The following is an 18,081-nucleotide window of genomic DNA, read 5'->3' as shown; positions in this document are numbered from 1 at the left end:
ACTTTCACAGCCCCACAGAGCATCACTGAAACGACGGAGTCAAGCACTAAGCCAAATCACTTTGGCCAAAGCAAGCGCACTCCAAATGCTGATCAAATCGCCAGACCAGCAGAAAAGAAAATATTTCCTCGAGATAGAGCTGAGCTAGTAAAAATGGCATCACGAGCAACGTATCTCAGGAGAAATACACAATGTGGACACACCTTTAGCTTAGTGTAAGTGCATGACACTGCGAAACCAAACAGAATTTTTTTCCCGCGAGCGATTCTCGATTGTGACCCAGGCAGATTTGGGACGATTGAAGCTGCTGAGGATAGCTCAATTTGGTGCCAAAACTACAATTTAGTGTACCAAGCACTTCTGAATCACGCACATTGGCGTCGCTTGCAAGCGTCAGACTGTTAAACATAACAAAGTTAGTCGTCCGACAAGCTCTCACTTCAATGCGCGCAGCCAATGATCTTCACAACAAGAGAAAACACGCTTGAAAAAAAAAAAAATTAAGATTGAAAATTAAACTTGCGAGCGTTGTACAAAACGAAGTTAAAAGTCAACCTACACTGATGCTCATACTAACACGTAATACGAAACACAGTATTTTACACAGTGGCTTTTACTCAGCCTTTTCTTAGAATTAAACTTTCGAAATAATATGAAAACAAAATTATTCAAACAAGCATATAAATGTTTGCTTCTCCAATGACAACGAAAGTAAAACTTGCAAAATTTAGACGCATTCCTTGCTCATCGGCGGGCGACAAAATTAGAAAAATTATTCTCAAAACTAAACACAAAATACACTCTTGGTATTGGCAAGGCGGCACTCTGACAAACTCTCCACAGCGCACTCCACAGCTTTTGTGGGTTGCGGTCTGGACAACGGGACGACGAACCAACCTGTCCGCCGAACTCAGTAGCAACGACTTTTGACCCACAGCCGCTGAACTCGAAGAAAGGGCCATACGCACTACAGCGTTTACCCCTCCCTGTGAACCAGTGACCTTTTTGCCGCGGTGGGGAACAACAGTCTGAGTTACGGCTCAAGCATTCGCGACATTTCCCCACTTGCTTGCATCTACGCAGCAGTTAAAAAGGTGAGACCAGGCGATTAATCTGGCGTTCAAATTTTTTTGAAATGCTGTTTTCTCGACGCGCTTCCCGTCTAATCTTGAACTTGGTGACAGTCTGAGCTTTAAACATTTCTTATAGGGCTTTTTCACGATCCTACACTTAGCTGTGAACCTAGTTTCTTAAATGAAGACGTCACGGCACTTAACAGCAGATTTAGTGCGCTTGGCACCTGCCGTCTTTACCGTGTTACGCTTACGCTAACGTCTCTTTTTGTCGGGACTTTTTGCAATACTAGCAGTCTCGACACACTTACTCACAAGTGTGCTGCTTCTGACAAGTACTGCCAAAACTCTAGACTGGTTAGCTAGCTTTTCCTCGGGCTCGTTGCTAGCCATTTAAGCCTGTGACAGAACGGGATTCCTGATGTTTTTAAAACCAACAAACGCGCCTAGAGAGCTTTCGATCGGTGCGAGTCTATCACTGTCGGGGATAGCCCTTGTTCTCTTTCCTTCGTAGTCGGCCTCGTGCTCTCTTTCACGAGCTTTATTCTGTAGCGCTTTATGTCACGCATCTTGCTCAAGCTTTTGTCGACAGGCGTCAACCTCCAGCGCTTTGCGACATGACTCGTCGTCAAGTTCTTTTTTGACGCGATTCATTCTGATCATGCGCTCAGCGAAGAGGTTCCGTCTCTAGCGCTTTATGACGCACCTCGGTGTTCTTAGCTATGCGATGGGCCTCGGCCCCTAGCTTCTCGCGATGCACTTCAGCGTCTGGCTCTGTCTACGCATTTAGGCGTCTTGTATATTCTGACAGGCCTCAATATCAGGCACCCCACGACTCTCCTCGGCGTCCCGCTTTCTCTGGCACACTTTAGCGTCTTTTGCTTCGCGACGGGCCTCAGCCTCCATAGCTTTTCGGCATGCCTTATCTTTTCACGCTTCTCAATGCGCTTCTACTTCTAGTGCTCTTCGGTGAGCCCCATTTTCACGCGCTTTTACCTCCATCGCCTTACGCCGCGCCTCATCTCACTCTCTCTGATGCATCTCGGCGTCCTGCGCTTTGTGATGGGCCTCAATTTCTAGTGCTTTGCTGTGCGCTTTAGTTCTGTTCTTCTATTCTCGACTTTCACAGTCGGCAGGACTCAGGGGAGCATATTGGTCGAACAAAGCGTGTTTAACCCTATCGCTCCAAAATGCTTGCGACTTTGCACGAAAGCAACGTGGCAAGCTTCTCCGACCAAAAATCTCGCCTAACACCAACATCTTCGCAGACCTTTTCAAAATGAATGAGAAAAGACACGATGTTCTCATTCATTTACAGAGTTCGAGTCTACTGTGCTCGCTGCCACTGAATCACTTCAGTTTTACGATCAAGCTCTTTCATTCTGAGAGGATGTTCTCTCCTTTGTCGACTCTCCTTGGCCTCCCACTGTTCACGACTTCTAGCCTCTCACTCTTCGGCCTTCTGTTTTTGCTCACAAATGAGCTCCCAAAACTCGTCAGCTTTCTCGGCCGTCACATTCTCTGCCAGCATCACCTCGTGAATCACTTTTTAGGAGCGAAGCTCCTTAAGGCGTGGGCTGTGCGTCCCCTGTATGTAGCCACCTCTCGTTCAGTTCTAAGTATTACGCTAGCCACCGCCCGATCTAAAGGGTACAGCCATATCCATCCGTCCATCCGTCCGTTCGTCCATCCATCCATCCATCCATCCGTCCGTCCGTCCGTCCGTCCAAAAGATGCAAGATGTTATAAACTAGACGGCGGTACGTGTAGTTGATTATGAAAGATGCGAGGTGTTATAAAATAAGAATGATGCCACATATGGCGCGTGTCATCGTTCGATATAGTGCGGCGACGTACGCTAGGGGGAGCGTTGCAATAAAATCGAGTGGGCAAAATGTACGGAGAATTCATGGTTTACCAGGTTTACCTCCGGAGCTTCGCCCACTCATCATCATTCACTTCGTGGATATGGCGGCATTTTTTTTTTGTTTTATCGAACCTGGCCGAAATGACCATGGCTCTAGAAATTTATACGAGGTCGTGCTCAAGGTAATGCTCCATCGCGATCTCATCCATCATGGTGCTCTACTACTGATATTCACCGTACTCTGAAAAGAATCTCATTGTTTAAAGTGCGTGAATATTAAATTATAGCTAATAAAAACACAAAACACTCCTAACATCTATGTGCTAGAGAGGTCTGGCGAAATGAGAAGAATCTTGGGCGGTCACCCAACCAAAGTAGTAGACGATGCACCAATTCGTGGCTGCCATCAAACAGTGTCGTAGGAGTCCTCTGGCCTTCGGTCCAACTTTCCAACGTTGACATCCGTGGTTAGTTTGTCCCAGCTTGCCGAACAATGAAAACAGGGTGGCGTATCTCAGCATATCCAAACGCTGATATCAGGTTGGTCATCCTCGAGCTTCCAGGGGTCTGATCCGGCGTGCCATATGCAGGGTAGCGTATCCCAGCGTAGCCAAACGCTATCACGGCAGAACTGCGCTGGTTCTCATGGGAAGAAGTGCTCCCGAATGAGGACCATGCCTGTGGCATAATACCCCACGGTGAAAAAAAAGGGGGTGGGAAGTGGGGTGGTGGTACACTGGTTAGAAAATTTCTTGGCTTTGGTTCTAATGCTGCTTGCACCACGCGCCGCAGTACACCAGTGCCCCGCGATTTAGAAGATTTAGAAGATGCTGCTAGCGCTAGTGGGAGACTCTGCACATTTTGCTCAGTTACTCATTTGTTTGTATGCGGCACAATTCTGAGTACTGGTATGATCACTGACGCCTAAAGAAGCTACTGGCAATCATTTGAAGCAGTGTCTGATATTTCTGCTTCTGTAAAAAAAACAAGCTAAATTGTGCCCCAGTTTTTCTTTCACCGCCCCTACTCCTCGGTTTCACGAATATCCCAAATTTTGAGGTCGCAACCTTTGCAGATTTATATTTAAATTTTCAGAGTCTGTCAAATGATTTGACAGGTGCAGTAAATGCTAATATGGACTTTATCATTGTTTGCTCAGCGGGGTGGTTCAAAATAGTAATTTTATTGAAAGAGTAGTGCTTATGTTCACACTGCACGTTTGAGGTGATGTCGAATGCTTTATATATATTTTTGAAAATGTAAGCCTTCTTTTATAATAAAAACCTGCTCCAAATTTCATATTTCATGATAAAAAATGCATCTTTTTTCCCCATAACCTACTCTAAATTTGGAATTTAGTACTCTAAAAGTAACATTTTGCTGCTCGAAAAATTGCTCCAAATTGTATTTTGGCTGTTGCACTCGCGTTTGTTGTATTCTTATAACAGTTATATGGGCACTCTTGACGGGTTTTGGCAATCAGTATCACCATCGTGTTCGGTGCAAAGTCTGTATTGATAACATTCCCCTGCGCATTGTATGTTCTACCCGTGGGCAAAAGCTCACAAGCGGAGGCGATATATGTGGCTCAAGCAGAGGTTAAACGAGCAGGCCCATCTATGTTGCTTGGAGGACGCGGGCTATATCATCCTCTATGCAAAGCCTGCCATCGAATTCTGCTTCAAGGAGCATGAAAGGATGCAGGAAAGGGGGTTGGATAGTGTTCCAGAAGCTATTTTGAACTTTGTCTATAAGGGTGTGTTCACAATCGCTGGCACACATGCTATCTCTGCAGGCAGTAGCAGACTGCTCGTATCGCGGGGCTCATATAACTTTCTATGTGCTGAAGTTTCAGTGTGAAGAGACTGCGTCAACTCAACACATTTTACTGGAGCGGGCCGTATTCTATTATACTAGCATATAGTTGTAGAGCTACACGACACTGGATTTAAAGGATATGGCTCACAGGATCGAATTCTGGCTGTGGCAGCTGCATTTTTGATGTAGGGGAAAGTGCTGTTGGCCCGTGGGCTCAGATTTAATCACTCATAATCATATCGTTGTTTTGGGACGTTAACCCCCCATAATCAACTAAAGGAGATAACTGCCAGCCTTACTTCGTATACCGTTACAATTTGTTGCTGTCACATTCATAGCATCGCTGGTTTTTTTTTTTTTTCCTCTTCCAGTGCCTAATATGGAACTGAGTTAAAGTCATTGTGATATCTATTGCCCTGCTTAGTAACTTAAGTTAGTTATCCCTAATATATTATTATTATTATTATTATTAATATTTTTTGACATTGTTTTAAACAGCCATTTCTAGCTATTGTATACTTGCGTGAGTGCATTGTCACGAGTAAAGGAGAGGCACGAGGTGCGTGCCAAACGTGAAAGCGCGGCGACGGTGCACAAGGAGAACAGGGTGTCTGGCGACCGGGAAAACCGGGAAAACCGGGAAAACCTGGAAATGTCAGGGAATTCGTCAATCAAGCGAGACAAAGTCAGGGAAAACTGTCTTGGGGCCTGCCCACACTGCTAATGACTCGCACAGCCGTTCGCTTTGGGCGAAATGCTAGAGTCAGGGAAATGAAATTTCCATAGAAGGACGATAGGAGGTGTCTAAAATCCACGCTCACTCTGCTTTTTTTTATGTAGGGAATCTTGAAGGCGATGCATTTTGGTAGCCAATAATGAAAGCTATGCTTTCTTACGACGACAAGAGCCAGAATTACGTAATCGAAAGTGGAACACGGCAGGTTTTCGGTGTCACCTATTTTTGTGCCATCGTTTGCACGCACTGACCTCTACTAAAATTAGTTTGTGTGTTCTGGCTGGGGAGGCAGGGTAACGTAGCATATCGAGCCGAGCCACGACAATCCACACGCAATAAATCCAGCATGGCGACGTCCCTTTGTTGTACAGTGCGGCTAGGCTCTACTACGACTGAAAATGTGTGAATTGTGAGCTTTGCGTTCTCGCGGACGTTTTCCCGGAGTTCCTGCATAGCGCGAATTGTGGTGTGCGATGTTGTCCTCGACTAAGTGCTTCTGTGATTTGAAGTGGACATATCTGTATATTTCTGTGAAGGAATATTCTGGAGAAAAGAAATCCATCGGACCTGCAGCATTTCAGACGCGATCATCAGTGTCGCGCGCTGCTTATCAGTGCTGAGTTTCGGTGTCAAGCGCTGCAAAATATTTTTTCATCGAAGATATCAGGAGGCAAGAAGTATTCCTTTAATGCGGACTGGGCCAACCCAAGTGTCTCCGACTATGCAAGTTGGATTAGGCCTGTGGAAAATGATCCGCACAAAGCCATGTGTACAGTTTGCCAAAAAACGTTTTTGCTGAGCAACATGGGTCACATAGCTGTTTAAAGTCATGCCTCTAGCAAGAAGCACATTGCTGCATTGAATTTTCTCAAAAGTGCTTCCCAGCCAAAGCGATTGTCATTTTTTAAAAGCCCGACGGACGCCTCGCCTAGCAGTAGCGCTGGATCTGCGCCTGCTGCTACTGAAGTTGCAGTGACTACAGCTCCGGTGCAAGTGTCAGTGGGTGGTTTTTTGTTTAAGAACAACGTGACTAAAGCAGAAATATTTTGGTGTCTCAATACCATAATGACACATGGATCCTTTTGTTCTGCGGCAGCGTCTGCGGCACTTTTTCCACTGATGTTTCCCACTTCTGAGGTGGCTGCAAAAGTTCAGCTGGGTAAAGACCAAGTAGGCTACACCGTTTGCCATGGCATTGCGCCGTACTTTCGCAATATGTTGCTGTCGAGTCTCGTCAATGTGCCTTACCTGGTAGTCTGTTTCGACGAGGCGCTGAACAAGGTCACCCAGAAACAGCAAATGGATGTTCTCATTAGATACTGGGATGCTGCTGACGACAGCGTGAAGACTCGCTACCGGACGTCTTGTTTCATGGGTCATACGTGCGCTGAAGACTTGGCGTCAGCGTTTTGTCAAGCATTGGAGGAAATCAAAGGATCCAAAATCCTGCAAGTGTCTATGGACGAGCCAAATGTCAATTTTAAGTTTTTGCGGTCTCTGAAGGAAGAGCTTCGCGAGTCAGATGAGAGCCATATCCTCGACATAGGAAGCTGTGGCCTTCATGCAATCAATGGTGCTTATAAAGCTGGCCACGTTGCATCTGGCTGCGATTTGGTATCATTTCTTCGAAGCGCCTACAACCTGTTCAAATGCGGTCCTGCACGTTGGGCTGACTTCGTCAGCCTCACGGGGTGCTCGAAAAAACAGTACTGTAATCTGTAGGGCACTGGAGATTCTACCACACCTCATTGTATTTGTGCAGCAGTGTAAAGAAAAAGCACACAAGAGGCCAACATGCTCAAGCTACAAAGTGGTTGAAGAAGCTGTGTCTAATCAGGTAAAAAGCAAAGCTAGCTTTTGCTCTTTCGATTGCTGAGGAATTGGAACCCTTTTTGCGTGAATTTCAAACGGATAAACCGATGGTTCCTTTCCTGTCAGCAGCACTAGAGAGCATTCTGCGTTCACTGCTGTCGAGAATTGTAAAACGGGAAGTTCTCGATGCTGCCGACACGATCGCCAAGTTGATGAAGATAGACCTAAGCATACCAGAAAATGCAGTAAATGTAGCCGCATTCGACGTTGGGTTTTCGGCAAAAAAATAGCTCCGCAAGAACAAGAAGTTGTCACAGCTTGCAATAATGAATTTTAAAAAAGGCTGCGTATCGTTTGTCAAGGCTTGTGCACAGAAAGTGGTGGAGAGATCGCCGCTTAAGTACAAGTTGGCCGTGGGTGCAGGCTGTTTGGACCCTGTCTGTGCATTGTCTTTGGAGGCTGGTCCCAGGCGGCTTACGCTGGCACTTGAAGTACTTTCCGAGCACCACTGGATGACCGGCTTGCAAGTAGAGCGAGCTCATCGCTCCTACGTGAAGGTGTGCTCAGAAAGCAGTACACGGGCACAGCTGGCAAATTTTGACAGGAAGAAACAGAGGCTGGATACTCTGTGGACAAACATATGTTCCCAGGATCACAAGGAGCTGCAGTTTTTTGTGAAACTTCTCTCGTGCTTGTCTCATGGCAATGCTGTGGTAGAGGGAGGCTTTTCTGTCAACAAGGAATGCCTTGTTGAAAATTTGAAAGAATATTCTCTTGTGGCACAGAGAGTAGTGCATGATGCGGTCTTGGCAGCAGGTAGCATCGCTCAAGTAGACATTACCGACAGGATGGTGAAGACAGTTCGCAGTGCCTACAGCGTCTACAGGGAGCAGCTGCAAACAAAGAAGAGAGAGCAAGATGAAACAACTGAATTAGAGAAGAAGAAAAAGAGAGCAGTAGCTCTGATTAAAGAGCTAAAAGAAAAAAAGCAAAGGCTGCTTAGTGAAGCGCAACTTGAAGCTTCTATTCTTCAAGACGAAATAAACTTTCTCAAACCCTAATTGAAGTACATTTCGAGGATGAGGGAGTTGCAATAAATGTTTTACTCTACAATGAAATGTATTTTCTGTACCCTTTTAATATGCTTCACGGACCATTTCCACAAAATGGTGTCTGTTGTATAGGTCAGGGAATTTCAGCTAAAATGGTCAGTGAAAACCTGGAAAAGTCAGGGAAATAGAATTCTGCAATTTGCTAGACACCCTGGAGAAGAACAGTCACCAGAGAGCACGCGCACCAGCCACGTAAATGCAAGAGATTATTCGGAGAAAGGCTCGTGGTACGGGACCTGGGTCATGAGGAAAAGTCCCAGAGGATGAGCTGGCACTGTGTGTTGGGATGCCAAGCTGTGAAGACGTGGGAAGCGAGTGTCACTACCATGACGGAGGCAGTATAGGCACCCGGTTCTGAGGGTTGAGAGGCTCAGGCAGTGGCTGTTGACCATGGAGGCTCCGAGTGAGACCGCCCGGACTTGCCGCACCCTTGCACGGCAGTTCCTCGTCGACTTGCAGCTCTCCCACTTCGTGGCAGGAGGGCAACAGCCCAAACCAGTGAACTGAGCGAACTTGCCATCTATAGAGTCCATGACCAGGCTAAGCCTAGATAGCGAGGCTGAATATTTGTCCGAACTATTTTACGGGGATGATGGCGAAGTGTGGTTGTGGGCAAGTTTTTTGTTTTTGTTTGAAGAAGGCAACGAAGTATGTTACGACGAGCGGCTCGTTCGGGGGGACCAACCGACGGAGATGGTAGGGAGTGGAGGGGAAAGTCAACGACGTACTTGACAAATCTCGACACGGCATTGGAGAGAAGCCGATGTCAACTGTAAGATCGTTCGATCCTTTGAGACGGCATATTGGATGAGGCACAGTGGATAGGGCTAAGAATGGATTTAGACTGGTTTGCAGACTAGTTTGTGCCGTTATTAGGGTAATTTTGTCTCCATGAGTGTTGGTTTTATTTTCGCTTACGATTTTTTGCCTTTTATCTTTTGGAGTATAAAGTGTGTTTGTTGTCTGCCACGCCCGTTTCCTGACTCTCTCAATTCCATCCGATGCAAGCGCTCTCGGAATAAATATACGAGCCATGCATGTTCTACAATGCTTTTAAACCCATTCCCGTTAAATTTCCCGATGGAGTTGACAGCGTCACGAAATAAAAAGTAGTAAATATAGATATATTATCAATCATCAAGGGTGATATTTTTATTTGAAAATGAATCATCCTGTAACTTGCTCACATGTGTGAAGAGAAAGTGCTCACTGGTTATACGGTTCTGTGCCCCAGGTGAGAAACGCGAGGGTGATCCGCCCCTCGACCTGGGCTTCCCAGATGATGAGGAGAACAACCAGGATGCCTTGTCCCCGCCGGGCGGAGGGGTCGGCATGGGCCCCATGGGGACCTCAGGGGGAGGAGGCTCGGCGGGCTATGAGATCCCTGCTCGGCTGAGGACGCTGCACAACCTGGTGATCCAGTACGCATCGCAGGGCCGCTATGAAGTGGCCGTGCCCTTGTGCAAGCAAGCCCTCGAGGATCTGGAAAAGACCAGTGGACACGACCATCCAGATGTGGCCACCATGCTCAACATCCTGGCACTTGTCTACAGGTCAGCACAAGTTTCTTCATTTAATGCAAAAAGATTGTTTCACCCTTGAAATTGTCATTGACAGTGTATGCACAATCTGAAAGACACTCACACAGTCGACACTTAATGGATCGGAACAATGCTGTCTCTCCCTACAACTGCTGCTACAACTGCTACAACTGCTGCGGATGCAGCAGGTCTCTCACAGCGCAGTCGTAGAAGTCAACAACATGCTATGTTCATACCTGCCAGCTCTCCCAGTTTGCTCAACAGGCTACCAGGCTTTGAGAAATCTTCCTGATTGTTTAGGCACTGCCATAAAGCACAGTGCTGGAAAAATAAAGTAATTATAACCAATCAGTTGTAAAGATTTCTGATAGCACGTGGAACGGATCAGGCATTGTCACAGCAGTATTCTAGTGTCTTGTTGATGAAGTGCATTCAGATTAGCGAGGAGTTACTAGCTGCCACAGCACACAGTAGACTGTGCTTTAATTATGCACACATGAAAGCACCGTATGTTTGCGGGTCTCGGTATGAACGCTGACGTCAAAAGCTTTAGTGCTGACCATTCATTTATGATGTCACTGCAGGCCTGAGAAGCTGTAAGCTGTAAGTGCAACCCCCTGCCCCCTGGAAGCATGTTTTGAAGTTGGTGTGGTTAAATAGGTGTCAGTTGAAACTACAAGCAGCTTACAGAAGCCACGTAGAAGTGACTCTTCCTCCACCATGACTCTCAATGATGATAGGAATGGACAACAACACTATCGAAAGTACAGATTTTGGGCCAAAAACATTGGAATCCGCTTACAATATGAGCAGGTTTTCCCTTGGCGAAATTCAGAAGAAAGAAAGTCTCATCTTATGTGCGGGCTTTTACAGCATATACAGCAGACTCTCAGTATACGAAAATCTGTCAAATGGAACTGCTGCTTAAATGGAACAACTGCAGCATGACTGATTTCACACTTGTATTCTGCACCCCTGTTCATCTCTCAGTAAGCGAAGCTCCTGTTAAATAGAACATATTGTTTTGGTGTCTTCAGCTTCTGTTTATGCTGTGAACAGTTGAACATCTTTGCAAGAGGCATGTGCCAGGGATGACCAGTTCTTGTCCCTTTTATGGAATCCACAAGCGTTGATTGGACTAGTTGGTTCGCGGTACTTTGAACTGGTATAGTGAATTACAGGAAGGAAACAAAAGTACACCATCTCCCGCTAAAAGGAACTATGTGTAGATGTGAAAGAGCGGGTGCTAACGCTTACACTGGTGACGTTCACTCTGGTGCAGATTGCGGCGTCGCGCAGGAGGGAAACCTGGGGAGGTGTAAAGCACTGTCATGGACCAGTGTTTCCTACTGGAACATGCCCATCGCTCCTATCGGGCAATGAGAAACAGAGGACTCTGATTGTACACAGAGGCCCGCAGTCCGTTTTTATTTAACGTGCACACTGCGGATTTCTATTGTTTGACAACGCACAGGGGAATTCTCCCACTGGCGCTAAGTTGGAGGTCAAGATCCAGTGCCTATATTTGAGGTGGCCAGTGAACGCTTGTGCAGCGCAAGCAGTCGGGTTTTTTTAATCAAGAAACTGGCTATTAAACGCTGCTTGCATCAGTGTTGCGAGATGAGAGGAGGGAGCGTAGCAAAAGAGAGAGAAGGGGGAGGAGGCGTACATGCACAAGCGGGGTGTAAATGATGCTGGGAGGGATGCCTAGAGGAAAGAGGGAAGTTGATTTTAGGAGATGAGGGACGGGGAGGGACGTGCATGCGCTGTAGGGGTGGTCATGCTGCACACCGAATTTAGCTTGACCACACTTTCTTTGCACCTAAAAACGGCCGAGCAGATTGACAATAGAGGACAGAGTGATTTTTATTTCCCATAATCTGCTAAAGTCAATTCCTGCTGCAACAAAATTGAGGGCATGCGCAGAGGAATTCGCTTTCGCGTAATTTTTTTAGAGTGAAATTTTATCTATAGACCACAAAATTCGGGAAGATCTAATGATTCTGACTCATCCTTTGGTCCCAACAAGCGCATGCATTGAAATCTAACTCAGAAAGTGCATGCATTGAAATCTAACGTACCTAGCCGCACACCGATGAACGCATTTTCTTTCATAAAGCATGATCAAAATACACAGAAAATTGGGAGTTGAAGTCATGTGGGTGATACAAGAATTTTGGTGTGCAAGTTGGCTTCATGGCACGCCTTCACAGTAATGCAAAAAAAAAAAAGGTCTTGCGTATATAGAAGGGTACTTTTTTTTTCTTTCTTCCGCCGTTTTCAGTCGATAGGGGGAGGTAGTTATGTGCAGGGGCGTGTTGTACACGAGAAAATACAATATTCAGACAATCTTGGAGCATGCAGAGTGCGCGGCGCCAAGAACGAGCTTGCCAAAGCTTTATTAAAGGCCAACTGAAAAGTGCCACTGAAAGTGCTGAAGCTACGCGCTACCATAGCCATAGTGAATGACAAAAAAAACCATAACACTTTGTGGTGTGTTACAGCTTTATTACCCGCAATCTATGGGTATGTTAGCTGCTCATGTTCAGGGCATATTCACTATCGATAAACGCTACGATAGCGGCCGTGGTTTCCTGCACAGTGGTTTCGGTAAGTGGTTGTTCCATTTCCAGTTTGTGCACGCTGCACTGGCTGTGCGCGTGCCTTCAGAACTGTGTCGTTGCTATCTTTGTTCGCATGAAAGCGGTCTTGTCCGCAGCATTGCAACATGAAGTATTGGGTTGAGCGGGTGTGTGTTGGATGCATGCGTACTTTCATGTTCGCCCATGATCACATTGACAAGGCGGCATTGGTTTTTGCAGGGGTTGCGGCAGAATGTCCGTAGTTATGCTTGGACTAGGTGTGCACTAGCCTCACATGCGCCTTCATAATGCTGTGGATCTCATTCGCAACTGCAAGGCTAATGACGACAAGTGGTAGTTTTTTTTGGGCACGCTGTTAAAAACATGGCAGGAGTTCGTGAGGCACTCATTCTGGTGTGGTTTGCATCTGCATCAAATCCATGAGTAGCATCATGGCGGAGGGGCGATCTGTTGCCAAGCATTTCAATGGTGAAATAGTTATCGGATTGTGCGTGCAGTGGCAGAAAGTGTGTCTCTAGTAAAGTTACCGCATGTTCTGGATGTCTTGAGCCTACAAGAAATGCCGAAATTGGTAGCTGAATTTTATGGCGATTTTTCTTTTCCTTGTGTAGTAGTACTCACGAAAACTTCGTTGAAGTGGAGGTGTCTAGAAAAAGTATTAATTGCAACAACAATTTTTACATTGTTTTCTGTGTGTGGCTGATGGAGAATCTAAAATTTATCATTGCGGCAGAAACTTTGTTGTGGCATGATTCGACTGTATAGTAGTTCAATTACAGTAGACTCTCAGTAAACGGAAATCTGTTGAACGGAACCATTGCTTAAACGAAACTATTGTCTCAGCTATGCTTGGTTTCGGGCTTGTATTCTGCACCCATGTTCACCTCTCGGTAAACGGAATTCCTGTTAAATGCAACATATTTTTCTGGTCCCCTAAGGTTCTGTTTACTAAGAGTCTACTATATACGTGATGTTTCTCGTAAACATAGTACAATTTTCTCATTCACTGAGCAACCCCCGTTTTGACAAAGGCACTCTTTAGTCTCTTATATCTAGCGGTCTCTTACATCGATGTCTCTTATAAAGTGATTCAGCTGTATTTGACTGGCTTGTTTTACTGTTATTTGAAGAATGTATTGCAAGTTCCGGGAAGATGTATCTGAAGGAGAGGTCGCATTTTTATAGAGCAGCTATCTAAGGTCGCTGAGTGCATGTGCCCACAGGGACCAGAACAAGTACAAGGAGGCGGCTGCCCTGCTGAATGACGCGCTAGCCATCCGGGAGAAAACTCTGGGCGAGAGCCACCCGGCTGTGGCGGCCACCCTCAACAACCTGGCCGTGCTGTACGGCAAGCGGGGAAAGTACCGCGATGCCGAGCCCCTCTGCAAGCGGGCCCTGGACATCCGCGAGCGAGTGCTGGGCCGAGACCACCCTGATGTCGCCAAGCAGCTCAACAACCTGGCCCTGCTCTGTCAGAACCAGGGAAAGTACGAGGAGGTGTGTGCTGCTTCTCCACTCTTCTACAACCACGGTGTAACGAACCAGCTAAAATTGTCATTTTGCTTCGTTATACACTGTTATATTTATTACACTAAGCCTTTCGTGCAAAGTTCAGTCTTTGACAACTCTCTCTTCTTTCTTTTTTTACATGAGAAGTGAGTTCCACATGAAATATTGTGAAATCTTCAAGAAGAAACGGTGGCTGCAAATAGGCAATTACTTTCCCAGCTTTCTAGTCTGATGAATTCACTTGTGTTGCATGACCGCTGAAAAATCGTGGGCAGCATTCGACTGTGCAATATAATTAGTGTTTTCGGATCATATCATATTTATGCCACCCATACTGCATTAAGAACACTATATTCAATTCGTTTATAACCTTAAAAGGATACCGCATCACCTCTTGTGCTTGGTGAAACAATGCATTGTCGGAACAGCAAAATCTGTTGTCAGCAGTCCAGGAAAATTTTAAAGTTGGACGATGCCCTCCCTTCATACTCAGGTTCCCTCGTCCTTCCTCACTTTAGGGGGCAGAACACCAGCTGATTACGGACATAAAGTGGGAGTGATATCAGGATCACGTGCACTTTTTGCTGTACGGTATTGCCACATGTTGTCACCACATGTTGTAATGGGTTAAAATTACATATTAGCATAGCAATGTTAGTGTGCACAGGAATCACAGCAAAAGTTAACAGGGTCAGGAGTTGCATTTCATGATGTACACTCAAGATCACGACGTACGCTGACATTGCTTTTTTTCGTGTGCCACACCTCACTGTGTACAATGAAACTTCATTAATATTACGAGGAAGAGCTTTATTCGAGACGAGCTCGAGCTGGCACACACTGATGATGGTATGTACAGATAATACAAATGATGATGACATGTGCAATTGATGAAGATGAGTCGGCGACTGCGCTCACAATATGTACCGTCAGCATCAAATAAAAGCCAAGCTGCGGCAAGCCTTCGCGGTGGTATAGTGCACACTGTCAAGTTACCGTATTTACTCGATCCTACCGCGCCTTCGATTGTAACGCGCACCCGATTTCCACGACGAAAAAAAAAATTAAGATATCGATATCAACGCGCACCCATTTTTCTCGCCGGCCCGCATGATCACACCACTCGAAAAAACTACTTCTTTCGGGAGCGTCTTCCATTTAAATATGAGGTACATGGGGAAGCTTGTGCCCTTCTGACGTGTAACAGAGCATTGCCGTCACTAGTTTTACCGTGGACCAACGTCAGCACGCGAACTTGCTTCACCCTCTTCTTCTCGATGGTTGCGGTGCCAGGCATATAGAAGTAAAGAGGCGCATGATTGGCATTCCCGATTTGCCCAAGCAGGTAACCGTTGTGCCGCAAGTTTAGGACGAACCTGTGAAAACTGTGATGCGGAGGGAAAAGCCTTTTCTCTTCATAAAGTTAGTTAGCCAGCACCTGCTCGCTTTAAACTGGCTCCGCATTAGACCTTTTTTCTAAGGCTAACTGCATAGCCCGCACTTGGAGCAGTCCTGTCGTCACGGGCCGCGGTGCCGCTTGCTGCTCAAGCACATACTCGCCGAGCAGCTCCTAAATTTGCGGAAACCGACCCTTCTGTGGTCCACAGAAGCCTTTGCGTGAAGCTTTGCTGTCGACAATCTTCTGCTTTTGTTTCCGCCAGTCCCGCACGCACGTTTCAAAAACTCCGAACGACCGCGATGCGGCCCGATTTCCGTCCGTTTCTGCACAAGCGATGACTTCCCTTTTAAAAGAGGCATCGTGGTGCACTCGAGTTTTTGAAGTCGGCCCTTTCATGCCGTCGATGCTAATGCACTACAAGATGACGAACTCCTCAGCACACGCGCGTAGGGGCGACCATTTTGAAAATTCTGATGGCAATAGAATAACAGTATTCATTTTTTTTTCGTACTCGATTCTAACACGCATGCGATTTATGAACTCGCTTAACAAGAAAAAAGGTGCGCGTTAGATTCGAGTAATTACGGTATTACCATTGACAGGTGCGCGCATACTGTTCAGCAGCTCTGCACATGTATGCGTGCCTTTCCAAGGTGATAAGTGGACGGCGCCCACTATAGCATCACGAAGGCTTGGCGCTGTTCGGGTTTCATTTGGCGCTGATAGTACCTGCCGCAAATTCCACATAATTATGCACCAATTGTTAGTACCAGCTAGAACAAACATGCATCTGATGTGTGTTATCGCCACCAACGCAAAAATAAACACAGGACCACAGGAACTATCTTCTAAAGTAGCCACCACAGAGCCTTTTCTTTCGTTTGGCCAAAGTGCAGAAAAATTCTGGCTCTCGTACACGATAGCCCTCTGTGGCAATGCGAAGGAGCATTTCGAAACAACAGTGAAAACTCGTTAATTTGAATTGCATGGGACTGGGAAAAAAGTCCGTATTAACTGAATGCCGGATAATTGAATCTAGATAACAATAAAGTTGTGTTTTTCAGTATTTGAGGATAAATTGCATCACTGCCTTTTCATTTTGTTGGTGAACAAGTACATAAATCTGTTTCTTAATTTACATTAGATCAGTGCACTATTGATATTTGTGACATTATTCATTATGTGACCTCGGCTCAACACTCCTGTGTCTTAAGCCGAGGCATGCTCTGAACTTATTATTTATTGCAAATCACCGTCACTATCACCACCACATGCACGTGACGATAATTTTTCCAATGGAAACTTAGCCCAAAACCGATAGTTCGTCTATCATAGTGTAGCAGCTGAATTTTATGCCAGCATGCAGGCCGTGGCTGAAGCTCTTCGTCTTCAGCAGCTTGCACTATATTTGAGTTTTGTGACATTGTATGGGCATTGCCTGAACCCAAACGAAGCTACTGAGTGCCACGTCCACTATCGTTAAGACCGCGATCACTATAGACGTGATCATAGAGCACACGCAGTTTTGAAGGCATGCTCCCGACCTGTATAGCCAATGAAATTGAAACAAATTTCCTGCTGCCGCTGCAGTGTTGCTTGCTAACAGTGTGATCGTAATACAGTGAAATCTCGGTAGAACGAACCCTACTTAAAAAACTATTAAAAAATCCCGTGCCGACTGGTAATAGTTTCAATGTAAAGTTATTTCACTCTTACGTACTTCAGAATACCGAACTTTTCAGAATGACGAGCGTTAATTTAGTTCTGCGTTATATTAACACCTCAGTACTACAAACTCGTGTTCTGAAATTTGTCGGGACTACCGGACTGGTACGCTAGTAGACGACAAATAGAACGGACATGTTGCTTCTTGGAAAACGCGCGACAATGCAGAGGGGAAGAAAAAAAAAACACAAAGGAGTGTTTTTTTTTTCCTTCTGTTCAAACGCCGGTGTTGCAGGTCCAGAGGTACAAGCCCAGAGTCGAGGGGCAAGGGCAACACTGGAGGGCAAGGTCAGCGAGGCAGAGTGGGAGTTGTGGAGCAGGAAGCATGGGCGCGGAAAACCTGAGGCAGCAAGGGAGCAGAAAACGAAACGCGACGAATTTTCTTTTTTAGCTCTTTATTTTCTTCAGAAGAGGCGATGATCGCTGCGACACTTTGGATTTGTCTTCTTTTGTCACTTCTACATGTGCTTTAGGAGGCCTTGTTTGTCAGTTGTCTTCATCTCTTTTCGGTTATTACTTATCACATCTGCAAAGGAAGTCGGCATTCGCGGTGCAATGCGACTACAAATGAGTTCATCTTTGCTTGCGACAAAGAAGCGGAAGCTGTTTTCGCCAAGCAAGAAAGTGGATATTCTTCCGCAACTGGAAGGCAAAAAGCAGGCTGTTGTGACCAAAGAGCCGAATCGCACCACAGGAATGTAGATGAACTGGGGCCCTTCGTGCTGCAATGTTTGTGCTGCACGCATAAAAAAAAAAAGAAAAAAGAAACTGACTTTTTTAAAGTAAACGTGCATTTATTGGTGTTCACTTGTGCATTTGTTTTTTCTCGTGACAAACAAGTTCAGGGACCCACCGTTGTAAAGGTAAGTCGTTTGGGTCGGTGGAA

General features: G+C 45.9%; 1 protein-coding gene and 1 pseudogene across 8 annotated transcripts in view; both read left to right on the top strand.

Annotated features, from left to right (window-relative positions):
- Klc (kinesin light chain) overlaps positions 1-18,081 on the top strand; it is a 181,506-nt gene that overhangs the window by 79,147 nt on the left and 84,278 nt on the right. For all 8 annotated transcript variants that reach the window (XM_075865941.1, XM_075865937.1, XM_075865940.1 and 5 more), the window contains exons 4-5: positions 9,653-9,971; positions 13,786-14,059. In XM_075865941.1, the coding sequence (XP_075722056.1) occupies positions 9,653-9,971; positions 13,786-14,059 (593 nt within the window). The remainder of the gene's footprint in view (positions 1-9,652; positions 9,972-13,785; positions 14,060-18,081) is intronic.
- LOC142765122 (uncharacterized) lies at positions 5,893-9,644 on the top strand (annotated as a pseudogene).

This window comes from Rhipicephalus microplus, chromosome 6 (genome assembly GCF_043290135.1).
Source record: "Rhipicephalus microplus isolate Deutch F79 chromosome 6, USDA_Rmic, whole genome shotgun sequence".
NCBI classification, from domain to species: domain Eukaryota; kingdom Metazoa; phylum Arthropoda; class Arachnida; order Ixodida; family Ixodidae; genus Rhipicephalus; species Rhipicephalus microplus.
The sequence above is the reverse complement of the archived record's forward strand: the minus strand, read 5'-3'. Positions and strand labels throughout refer to the sequence as shown.